Source organism: Oncorhynchus nerka, linkage group LG28 (assembly GCF_034236695.1).
Source record: "Oncorhynchus nerka isolate Pitt River linkage group LG28, Oner_Uvic_2.0, whole genome shotgun sequence".
NCBI classification, from domain to species: Eukaryota; Metazoa; Chordata; class Actinopteri; order Salmoniformes; family Salmonidae; genus Oncorhynchus; species Oncorhynchus nerka.
In genome coordinates this window covers 34,912,269-34,924,305 of record NC_088423.1, presented here as the reverse complement: position 1 = coordinate 34,924,305, position 12,037 = coordinate 34,912,269, and the positions used below count along the sequence as shown (strand labels likewise).

Genomic DNA, 12,037 nt, shown 5'->3' with positions numbered 1-12,037 from the left:
AACAATTCCAAAACTACTGTCTTATACACAGTGTAAGGGGATAAGGAATATGTACATAAGGATATATGAATGAGTGATGGTACAGAGCAGCATACAGTAGATGGTATCGAGTACAGTATATACATATGAGATGAGTATGTAGACAAAGTAAACAAAGTGGCATAGTTAAAGTGGCTAGTGATACATGTATTACATAAGGATGCAGTCGATGATGTAGAGTACAGTATATACGTATGCATATGAGATGAATAATGTAGGGTAAGTAACATTATATAAGGTAGCATTGTTTAAAGTGGCTAGTGATATATTTACATCATTTCCCATCAATTCCCATTATTAAAGTGGCTGGAGTTGGGTCAGTGTCAATGACAGTGTGTTGGCAGCAGCCAATGACAGTGTGTTGGCAGCAGCCACTCAATGTTAGTGGTGGCTGTTTAACAGTCTGATGGCCTTGAGATAGAAGCTGTTTTTCAGTCTCTCAGTTTTGATATAGACAGATTTAAAGTGAAAAATCAACTAATTCATAATAATAGTACATTTCTTTTATTGAAAACATTCCAAATGCAACAACACAGTTAAGCTGCATGAAAAAGATCAAGTACAGATGAAAAACAATTACATTTCAAAATATACATAAAATTATGTCTCAAAACTTATCGAAGTGCATCAACCTGAAGTGCTTCTAAAAATGTTGCTTTTACAATGCTAGTGGGGATTACATAAATATCTCTATTACAAAATATATGTAATATACATGATACGTCTATCTTAAATATTAACAAGTGTATTTACATAAATGTGAATTTTTCACTATCAGTTGTTCTGGATACATTTGTCACCATATCTGCTGAACTTTGTGGGCAGATTGTCCACTGGATAAACGGTTGGGCCTGTTTTCATTGTCGGGGGTCCGTTTAACAGAGTCCAGTCGCATCTGGTGACCACCTCGACCAGGAACACCTTAAGTACAACTTTAGCAAACTCTTTACCCACACACGTCCTCGCACCACCCCCAAATGGGATGTAACCGAACCGGGAGGAGTCATCTGGTGACTTGTCCAAGAACCTCTCTGGCTGAAACTCCTCCTTGTTCATAAGTGTGTCCAGCACATCGTGTGTGTCACAGATGCTGTAGATGACTTTCCAACCCTTGGGAATCTGGTATCCCTGAGGAAACACACTTTAGGTTGTTAGGTGGGGTGGGTATGGCAATGACTTCCAACAATTTTCTTCCAATCATTATACATAGAGCTGCTACCATGTTGCGATGATATATTTGTAGAAAAACGCATATACTATAACAGTACATGGTTTCCATTTTGTGGCTCTCAAAACATAATCAATTATGCCTCCTTCAAACTTTTAGCCTAAAATCTTGTGAAAATGTAATTTCAGATGCTACAACATAGGTTTACTTACATTGAGCTCAAATGTCTTCAGTGCCACACGGAAGCCACCAGGGACAGGAGGGTTTATACGGAGAGTTTCTTTGATGACACAGCTGGTGTACTTCAACTGTTCCAACAACTCAATACTCAGTGGTTTGTCCTCAGATTGGGCTCCCAACAAATGCTGTAAAAATATGTATATATTATAAACACATAGATAGGGGGACATAAATCTCGCAAGTGAGATGTACAGCAAATTCAATCAATTAAATATAGCCCTAGATTTGGAAGAATATAATGTATAAATACTTTAATGAGAGTTGTGTCTCAACTTAATCTCATCATAACCAAAAAAAGATGGGCCTCCATTGACTATTCTTTTGTTGTCATGGAAGACTTTGTAAACAAATTATTTATGGTTTAAAATCATGTTAAATAAATATTATGCCATGTCATTGGCACAACAAGAATCAAGTGTCATGTACAATGTTGTCATGTTGTTTTTTGGTGATACAGAGTGATTACCAACCTTCTCCTGAAGCTCATGGCGCATTTTAAGCATGACATGTGCATGCAGCCCGAGGAACATCACCAATGAGGTCGCAGTGCTCGCTGTAGTCTCGTGGCCACCGAATAGCAATTCTGTGGCAGACTCTTTTATCTCCTGAGGGAAACAAATAAAGAACGGTTCATGGAGTAAATGACAGTGTATAGAATCAAATAGCTAAATGAAAGGCATCTGGTTACCTCCATGCTTAGTCGCTCCTCGTTCCTCTCTCCATTCTCAATCAATAACTGCAGAGCATCTTTGTAGTTATTGTTGTTATCAATATTGGACAGCTTATTTTTGATGTTTTGCTCTATCTTTGAGTGGATGATGTTGCGTGCTCTCAGACCCTAAATTGAATGGTGAAAAATATCGGTAAAAAAAATGTTGCGCGCACACTGAAGCCCCATGTGATGCAGGCCAGGGCTGTTTTAATCAATCAATCGTATCATTTGACAGACAACTTACCCGGTACAAGCCGCTGAAAGGAACATCGATTGGTAGGGAGAAAAGGTTATTTATCATTTCTTTGAACGCTTCCACTAATTCCAGCTCGTCGGTCTTTGTTTGCTCGGGCTCGAAGCCAAGCAGAATCCTCATTGCGATGCGGAACATGAGGCGCTTCATCTCTGGGTACACTAGCACACAAGAGTCGCTTTGCAGCCAGCTATGCACTGCACATCTCACCTCCTCCCGGATCACAGGAATATACTCTTTCAGGGCTTCTCCAGAAAAGGCTTTCATTATCGCCTGCAGGTAAACAGGAGAGAGCGCTTTAAGGGCACGTTATAAGGACACCGCTGTAAAAAGGCAAGGTAAATTACAATTTTGTTTTTCATCGTAAGCATAAACCATGAGCTTCCTACACAGACATGTAGGCTACTCTACGTATTTCCTACCTTTTTCTTGCTCTTGTGGAGCGCGCCGTGCGCATTGGAGAGGGCGTGCGACCCGAGAATGAGTCGCACTGATGCTGGCCACTGAGCCGCGACCAATTTGTGTTCCGACATCAGAATCTGTTTCACATGTTCTGAACCACTTACCCGCACCGTGGGACTCCCAAAGAGATGCGTCTTATAAATATATCCATATTTCTGACGTTTTATTTGTAGGAATTTTCTTCTCTAGAAATATAAATAAGAAGAATAAATGGATGAATAGATACTGTAAATGTCATTCATATAAATGGCTTGAATGAGGCTACATAACAATCCTTCAATTTATTCAATAGCATACTGTTTTCTGGTAGGACATTTGAGCCTGATGCATCACCCCAACAATAACTAATCAATAGCAGCCTGCTGCACACTGCAAATATAGGGAGGAACTGAGTTTTCAGTTTGTTGCCATCATCAGTTACCTGTAGGACCATCTGAAGCGTCTCGCCAAGGAAGGGCAGTCCCATGGTACCCGGAGGAAGAGGACTCTGACAGGTTGGATCACTTCCACTAATGACGTACATTTCCCACAGTTTCATTGCCGTCACGATCAGAAGGAGTGGGAGCAGGAGAGTGCAAAGACATGTTACGAATAACGTGTAGAAACCCATCTCGAGGAGAAGTGTACGGATGGACCGCAGGAGTGGACTGGTATGTCTCACCCTCCATTCTGCGCTTTTATACGCCCGTTTCCCCCCAACTAGTTGCCCCATCTTACCTTGGGTCAGACAAATTAGTTCACTCAGAGTTCATCTTTAATTGTGCAGCTCTTGCTCGCGCGCCCCGTGCTCCGCCCACAGCGGACAGGTCCGAATGTTTAACCATTTCTTGGGTGCGCATAGGCTACTACTGACACAGTAGCCCCACAACAGAATGCAAGCCTCTGGCTTTGAAAATGACCTCTTTGGTTACCCAATATATCGTGTTCTTAATTTACAGCGTGCACGCATCACTGTAGTTGTGTTAGGGTCTACATAGTATGAGACTAATCGGTCTTGATTACTTTAGAAAATGAATTATACTTCCCACGAAGAGGACACCCAGGCTTGACGCATGCGTCAGTAGGCTATGAGAAGACTTGCTTCTGTGTTCACTGTGTAGGCATATCAATGTATTGTCTTATATTTTTCAAACGGCAATGAATTAATGTTTTGTATTTAGTTTAGGCTACTCAATGGGCTTACAGTTAATTACTATATTACTTTGAAATTTCGATGCCATCTAACACTCTACAAATCACCGTCCTCTTTGGACCCTCTGTTTAAAACCCATGACCGCAGCGCGATTCCAACAGAGGTGGGGGCAGTGACGCTCTATCCCATTCCCATGCGCTGACCTGCATGTGACCTACAACACGGACGGTGACATCCGTGTGAACTCCGGCGCCAAAATGTCGCCAAGTTCACTGTCCATCAAATAACGAGTTACAGGGCCCTATAGAACACATAATTAGAGAGGGGTTCGCGTCATTACAGTCTTACAGTCATCTATTCTGTCTATCATGACAATCAAATTGAGGTCATAAATATACCATCTCTCAATCTAGGCCAAATGAGATCAGGATTTCATACAGGTTTTCCAATGTCTCAATCAACCTATAGGGAATATAGCCTACAATTTAGCATAATTTCAACCTTTTTGAAGATAATTTGAGAAGGGTCATTTTAATTGTTGGTTTTAACTTGGTAAGAATGTGTGTGTGTGTGGGTGTGTGTGTGTGGGGGGGGGGGGGGGGGTAAATACTTTCCGTAATCTATAGAGGAAATTCAGATAGTGAGCTATTGGTTTACCATTCTTTGCTGTGAAAATGATGCTGTGAAATATCATTGGTGTTGTGATCACAGCCTGTGGAGTGCAGCTAACAAAGCCGTCAACTAAATTGAGGGTCAATAGGGCAAAGTTAACTGGTTCACTAGAGGGTCACACTGCCATCCGAGTTCACTCTGAAGGTGTAATCTCTTGCAGGTTCAGTTCATCTTCGAGGGTGGAGCCTGTCAGATGATATGCAAATCTCCTTTTGGTTATGGAATTTAATGTTATAAGTTGGTGAATGAAAACAGACCCAATTAAGAATAAGACTTTACACTTTACGCTAACAATTGACTATATTTCGGCATATCCAATTAAAAACATACAATATGTCATGAAAGATTGAATAGGCTTATACTGTGATAATACTGGCACACTTTCAAATGTCATATGATTAAAACCTTAACCATTGTATCTATGAACAAGTTCATATTTTTCTTTTAATAGAACGGGAATCTATTCATTGTGGTTAACATGATGGCAACAATTGCACATTTTGTCATGGTAGAATTTCCTATCCAATGGCAAAAAATACACCTTTTTGCAATTTAATCTTTACATCGTTCTATAGATAATACGAGCAATACACAAAAAAATACACATATTGAATCAATAGGACAAATACTGTATATACACACTCCGTAAAGGAGAAAAAGTGCTATCTCCTTCCATGAATCCATCTTAATTAACTGAGTCATTTCACAGCGCTTCCATCATGCTTCAAAATCAACAAGCGATTATTTATAAAGATGACACATGTAATAATAATAATAATAATAATTGGTTATATTCTCTAGGTAACGTTATATAATTGCATGTTGATGTATAGCCTCTAAATAATCGAATACAAGCTCTAGGCCTATATGGTTTTAACGGTCTAAGCTTTACATTAGTTAATGTCTTATGATATCTAAATCACTAGGTCTATTCATAATTATTCCATCTTAACACAGACTTAGCCGAAATGTTCTATAAATAAAGCTTATTGGTACTACTTCATTTTATACACACTTAACTTTATACACACACATAGCCTACTGTTGGCCTATATGTTGGCCTATATCTCATTTATATCTACTCACATAGGCCTAATGCACATAAACACATACATTTTGAAGGTATTTCTAAATGTTTTTCGTGGAGACCAAGTGCAAGATCTGTAAGACAGTTTCGCATTATAGACGGACATTATAGACGCACATCCTGAGCACAGATAATGTTTGTTCTGAGAAGAAAGCCCTACTCGTCCATTATATATTGCATTAGGGTGCTTAAAAATTATATATAATCTTTCGATTTGCCATGTTATAAAGTGAGCGCCCGGATGTCCGTGAACAATAGCAAAAGTTTCCCGTCACCTTTCCCAGTGGGTGAAAAAAGGCGATCTTGGCGATAAGCAGGTCATCGAAGGTCACTGGCACCATGCCTTGCTTCCACTCTTCAATGACCACCATGTATCTACCATTTCCACGATATTCGGAACGAAGAGGAAAGGTTTCTTGACTATGTATTCTGATTTAATAACTTAATATTGTAATTGCGAAAAGTTCATGAGCTTAATGTCTTTAATAACACAATTACTTATCTAAATTTTATCGGAGTAGGCTATCGTAATTGAAATGCACATGCAGTCCATTGACGGGATGGACTATTGGCACCGTCTGCATCTTGGGGAATGTATCCGTGGCGAGGGTCCATTTGCACGTGCCAATCACCTCAACGGCCAGGGTTTTTAATATCATTTGGGCAAGTTCCTTTCCGACACAACTCCTTATTCCGCCACCAAATGGAACGTAATTAAAGCGCCCAGTCTTGCTCTCTTCACGCTCGGAACCGAAGCGGTCTGGGTCGAAGATCTCAGGGCTCTGGAACACTGCAGCTGTCTCATGTGTGTCTCGGATGCTGTACATCACACTCCATCCTTTAGGAATCTGGTAGCCCTTGGAAGAAGAGAGACAAAACAAAAATTCAAACTTCAACACAATCCCGACAAGATAAAAAGTCGCTATTGGCAAGTGAAAACCTCTTTATGGTCAGATTTAATGCTCTTTGACTTTCTGAAATGTTAAGGCAGTATCATCTGTATCTCACAACATATCACATAGACGATAAACATAAATCCATTGTAATTTAATCAGTATTAATCAAGTTTTAATAACCCGACTAGAATAGATCTCATTGTACCCAATTAAAATACTGAAATAGCGTTGTATATGCTTTCGAATAATGGTTTATGTTCTAGCCAGTTGATGGACTAATTTCCCGTAGATCGAATGTATCATAATGGTGTGTGGCCTGTTCATGGGGTTTTTCTAAGGTCAGCTTCCATAGTGCGCTTCCATAGTGCTCAAGAAGCTCGCGTATGATATACTTACGTCCAATTCGAATGTTTGCAGCACCGTCCTGTATCCTCCAGATACTGGCGGGAGAAATCGCAGCACCTCCTTGACGACACAGTCAATGTAACGGAGCTGGCTCAGTTTCTCCATAGTTAAGCAAGGAATATGAGACCGAGAACACGGTGCCTCTTCGTTTGCATCCGATGCGCAATGAAAAGTCCCGTTCCCATTCATCAAGGGGGTGGCCTCTGCGTCTAGAGGCCGATGTTCCCCTTGTTCGACCGCAAGAGGACATTTAAGACCATTTTCTTTGCTGGAGCAGCTGTGGGCGCTGTGTGCGTCGTAGCCGAGACCCTCTGACTCCAGCTCTATCTGGGCTTTCTCCACCACAGCGGGGTGCCGCAGGAGCTGAAGAATAAGCGAAGTGGAAGCACTGGCCGTAGTTGAGTGAGCAGCAAATATTAACTCCACCGCGGTTTCCTAGACACCAGAGACAGAACACAATTAACCTTTTATTTAGGCTACAATATTGGGCATTTGCTTTGGTGATCCAAAGTAAATAATTGGTGATTTCAAAATACTAGGCTATAAACTTCCAAATAAGACTATACAATGGAAATGTGGGATGTTGTGTATTACAGTTATATAGCCAAAGCAGAATGGATAAACTGGGCTGTTTTTTAAAACTATAATTTACCTTCAACTCCTGCATGCTCAGTTCATGTCCGTTTTCCTTGGCACTGCTCAACATGTAATCGAAAGCGTCATAGTAATCCTCAGACTGTTGTTTCTGCATTTTCTCCTCTATGATTTTCTGCATGCACGTATGTAGGATTTCCCTGGCTTTAATTCCCTGAGAAGAAGACATAAATCAGCATAGTCTTATCGATATTTATCTGCCTTAATGAGATATTTCCATCCAGTGTTTGACATTCTATTATATGTATAATTGCCCATTCGGTTGTAATAATACATTTGGATGTGCAAGTTTTTTGTTTTCCATGCAAGTTATTAACTAAAGCAAAATAGTTCGTCATGCCACACCATACAATATGACTTAGGCTACAATTGTTTTTTGATAACATGTAAAGATATTGATAATACATAAGAGTTATAATTTTGGGGTAATAATTTCTCTGCATTAACCAAACCGTTTAACAATGATTAAAACATAAATAACATATGCGAATAATTTTACAGCATTATAACATTGTTGGCTGTAGGCTTACTCACTTTGCGGAGGCCACTCATAGGTGCGTCAATTGGTAATGAGAAGAGGTTGTTCATGAGTTGCTCAAAGATCTTAGAAAGGTATACTATGCGTTTTTCCTCCATCTTCAGTCCCAACAAGACTCTGACTGCAATGCGAAATGTGAGAGATTTGGCTGCGACGTAAACATCCACTGGGCCAGGCTCCGAGCACCACTTTGCAATTTCAGACTTGACAATATCTTGCAAGCGGGGTAGGTAAGTCTCCAAGGCCCCGCGGCTAAACACTTTTGCTAAGATCTTAAAGGAAAGGAAAGCATAATAAAAAGTTAGCACCTGGTTGGTACGAGGTACTCCAGACAACAATTGAATAATACTTGAGACGAAATTAATAATCCCTATACTTATATATTTATTACCAATGCTCTATGTAAAAACTCAATAACAACAGAAGGAAATTAAATGCATATTTTATTTCCTTGATTTCTCTCTGGCAAGTAGGCCTATTCTGCATTTCCTTTGAAGATGCGTTCAGTTTGCAGGCCTAGAAGATGACCATGCCTCACCAAGTTGTCTCCGGCAGACTATACGTTTATGAGACATGTTGATGTAATCGATTTTAATAATCGTTTTTACTAATCCTCTTTTCATCCTTACTTTTCTCTTCTTCTTGTGCAGCTCTCCGATAGAGTTGACCAGGGTGTTTGGTCCCAGGATAATGCGGGTGCTCTGGGGCCACTGCGTGCAGACCAAGTTGTGTTCTCCTAGCAATATTTTACGGATGTTTTCTGCACCAGTTACCCGGATAACAGGCTTTCCTAAAAGGTGAGTTTTAAAAACGTTGCCATGCTTCTCTCTCCTGGAGATGTGGAAGTTGGATCCCTGTCATAAAACACAAACACACACAAAAGCTGTATAAAGGGGTGTTAATTTCACGTGTACTATAGAGGGCGCGTAGCCTTATGGCTATACCCGTGCCTCTTAGTTTACGCCCAGTCTGGAAGCATAATACATTCCTACAGGAAAGCGGTGTGGAAGTGAAGTGAAAACGTCTGTTTTCACCGCAAGAATGAATTACATGCGCTCATCAAGTCCACACATGTATAGTTCCATGGACACATTATCTAGGCCTACTGAACTGAGATCCAATGCTTTTTTTAATACGTTGTGTACTGTTTTTTTGTTTAAATAATCTTTTAATTACACTAATTGTATGACATAAAGCAACTTTTTTTTTACACAAACCAAATTCTTTAGCTCAACACATGCATGGTGACATATGTCGCGTAAAGGCCGATAGCCTATCTTAGAACGCTAGTAAAAAACGCAACATTCCTCATACCTGAAAGAGCCAGTGGAAAGTTTCTCCCACCAGCGGCCAGCCCATGGATCCATTGGGTAGCGGGAACTTGCACTCCTTGTCCCGCATAATGGTCCACCTGAAAGTCCACAGTTGCCTGGAGACGGCAAGCAGGATCAGGGCGGAGAGCACAGACATGAGCGCTGTGAGCAGCGCTGACAAGTGACTGAGCTCCAGAAGGAACATTTCCAAACATCCACGTGCTACTGTGCAAACTCTGACGCGTGCTTCTTTTCTCTGTCCAGGAGAGAGAAAACATTTCATTGGAAACAAACAAAAAACGTTCATAGAGCTTTTAGGTTGAAATTGTTTCTAATGCAACGTATTTCACTTGTAAGATGTCAGACACATCTTTATATGGCAAGCCTGGTTTCTGATAATTATGCAGAATAAATAGTTGAAATAAGCTTAACGAAATTAAATAGGCTATATCTACTGGAACTCTCCTTCATTCCTCCTCCATTTACTTCCCCTTGAATGAAGAGAAACGGACAAGTATTCCCAAAAACTTTTACAGGTTACATGCGCCGGCTTGTCTATTTATGTGCGTTTATACAGTCCAGGGGGCTCAATAACCCCAAGGCGTCCCGCGTTTACAGTGCATGGTAGGTAATAAATCAGACAAAAGCGGGGGGATAAATTCACATTGATTGAAATACAGTACAGTTGGCCAACGCATCCAAGGCGGATGCTGACTAAGAATAATAGTCTATACCTTTAAAAAAGTAGTCTAGATTAAAAGTGTTTGAAGCGTGAGAAAACACCAAAACACCACAGAAAACAACTCGAATATTGAAGAAGGGGATGTACCTTGTCTTACCTCGTCTTAAATGTAGAACCAAGTCGCTGACAGCAGCGAGAAACTCCAAACGTTTTCCTCCACAATGTATGGTTCGCACTGCGCTTTATAAATATTGGAACACTACATGATCCACCTTCGCAGATGACGTATAACGTTGTTTTGAATATCTAAAGAGCTTGACACATCGCCAGGATTGGAGAAAAGTTTGTGATCATATAGCACTCGGAGATTGAGTGAGCGCGAGCGGGGCGTCTTTGAAAGAGCGTGTAGGGTATGTGGATCGAATGGCAGCGGATTGAGGAGACAGGTAACCAACCAATCGCTGAAATCCCTCAGTTTGACTGACTCTTCAGTTCACATAGACCAGTCTTCAATAGGTATGGACATGGTGCAATGCCTCTGTATTGCCTGCGTGAAAAATAATAGATTTAGGCCAACACATTAACAATAACCTGAACAAGTTGTCATACTTTCAAGATTAATTAAACCTACAAAATTATATAACTATTTATCCGAGAAAAAATATTAATCTAAAAACTTAATCTAACCAAATCTAGGTTTCGGGATTATTTATCCTGTAACTTTACGCAGTTGAATTTCTTCCTATTTAATGGTCAAATCACAGACTAAACGTGTTAATTTAAAGGCACAATTGACCATTTTAGATACTATATTAAAAAAAGTCAAAATAAATGTCAATGTAAGACACATTAACTTTCCATAAAAACTTCGGAGAACGCTTTAGGCGCGGTTGAGTTAACATTCTTCTGATTATAAATGGGTTTCCTCTCATATTCACTGTTGATGAGTGATGGCTGGGTGGAAGCGTTCCCCAGAGATGCCGATCACCCGGTTACCTCAGTTCTTCCAGGTGTGTTCCTTTTCCATTCATGGAAAAGAAGGAACACCTGTTGCACAGTTTGGATTGGAGGCCAAGAGGGTAGCCTAAAGTCTCATCATTTTAATTGCAAATATTTGTATCTAGTGAAAGAAATCGAAAAAAAATGATAAATGATGACATTATAAAATAGATAAATGCGTTGCAAAAAAGTCTGTCTTGTGTTTTTTATTGTGAGATGAAAATTGTGATTTTATCTTCAGGGGATTTTAAGTATAATTTCAGACTTTGGCCTCACATTGTAAACAGTTAATTATCCAACGTTGTCACTCTCTACGGTAATTTGGTGTGTTATGACCCATTCTAGCTAAATCTATATGGCTGATGAACATGTTTGGACACTTTTTTTGTATAGCCAACAAGTGTCACGTAATTTTCACCATTAGGACCTGTTAAGTACCAATAAACTATTAACAGTTAGCCTTAATAACGGATGTTGTAACAGTTATATTAACCATTTCCCAATTTTTCTCATAAGCCTGTTACACACCCTATGTGGAGGGCACCAGTAGAAGGATGCACTATTAATACATTTTCATTGAGCCTTCTATGGCGAAAGCTATGTCATAGTGCGTATGTGCCCCTTAAAGTGTTGCTGACAACGTTTTAACTACTTTGCAGATATCTATAAAAAAAATACAATAATAATATCAGTCAAAAATATCACATTCCCAGTTTATGCAAAAAACGACTTTATTACTGGTTTTAAAAATAGGTTCTCTTTGACTCAAAATTCCATGACATAGA

The 12,037-nt window shown here is 39.9% G+C and overlaps 2 protein-coding genes across 2 annotated transcripts; both read right to left on the bottom strand.

The window, feature by feature from the left end:
* Positions 1 to 524: 524 nt before the first annotated feature.
* Positions 525 to 3,621, bottom strand: LOC115112685 (cytochrome P450 26A1-like). The gene is made up of 7 exons (XM_029639711.2): positions 3,296 to 3,621; positions 2,835 to 3,059; positions 2,404 to 2,685; positions 2,136 to 2,285; positions 1,918 to 2,052; positions 1,420 to 1,572; positions 525 to 1,167 (listed from the first exon to the last, which is right to left on the bottom strand). The coding sequence occupies exons 1-7, from the start codon at positions 3,584 to 3,586 to the stop codon at positions 814 to 816; spliced, it is 1,590 nt and encodes a 529-aa protein (XP_029495571.1). The 5' UTR covers positions 3,587 to 3,621; the 3' UTR covers positions 525 to 813.
* A 1,329-nt stretch (positions 3,622 to 4,950) lies between these two features.
* Positions 4,951 to 10,635, bottom strand: LOC115113165 (cytochrome P450 26B1). Its single transcript, XM_029640473.2, has 7 exons — positions 10,411 to 10,635; positions 9,573 to 9,827; positions 8,888 to 9,112; positions 8,255 to 8,530; positions 7,719 to 7,874; positions 7,058 to 7,501; positions 4,951 to 6,622 (listed from the first exon to the last, which is right to left on the bottom strand). Exons 2-7 carry the CDS (start codon positions 9,774 to 9,776, stop codon positions 6,275 to 6,277), a joined length of 1,653 nt encoding a protein of 550 aa, XP_029496333.1. The 5' UTR covers positions 9,777 to 9,827; positions 10,411 to 10,635; the 3' UTR covers positions 4,951 to 6,274.
* Positions 10,636 to 12,037: the final 1,402 nt, after the last annotated feature.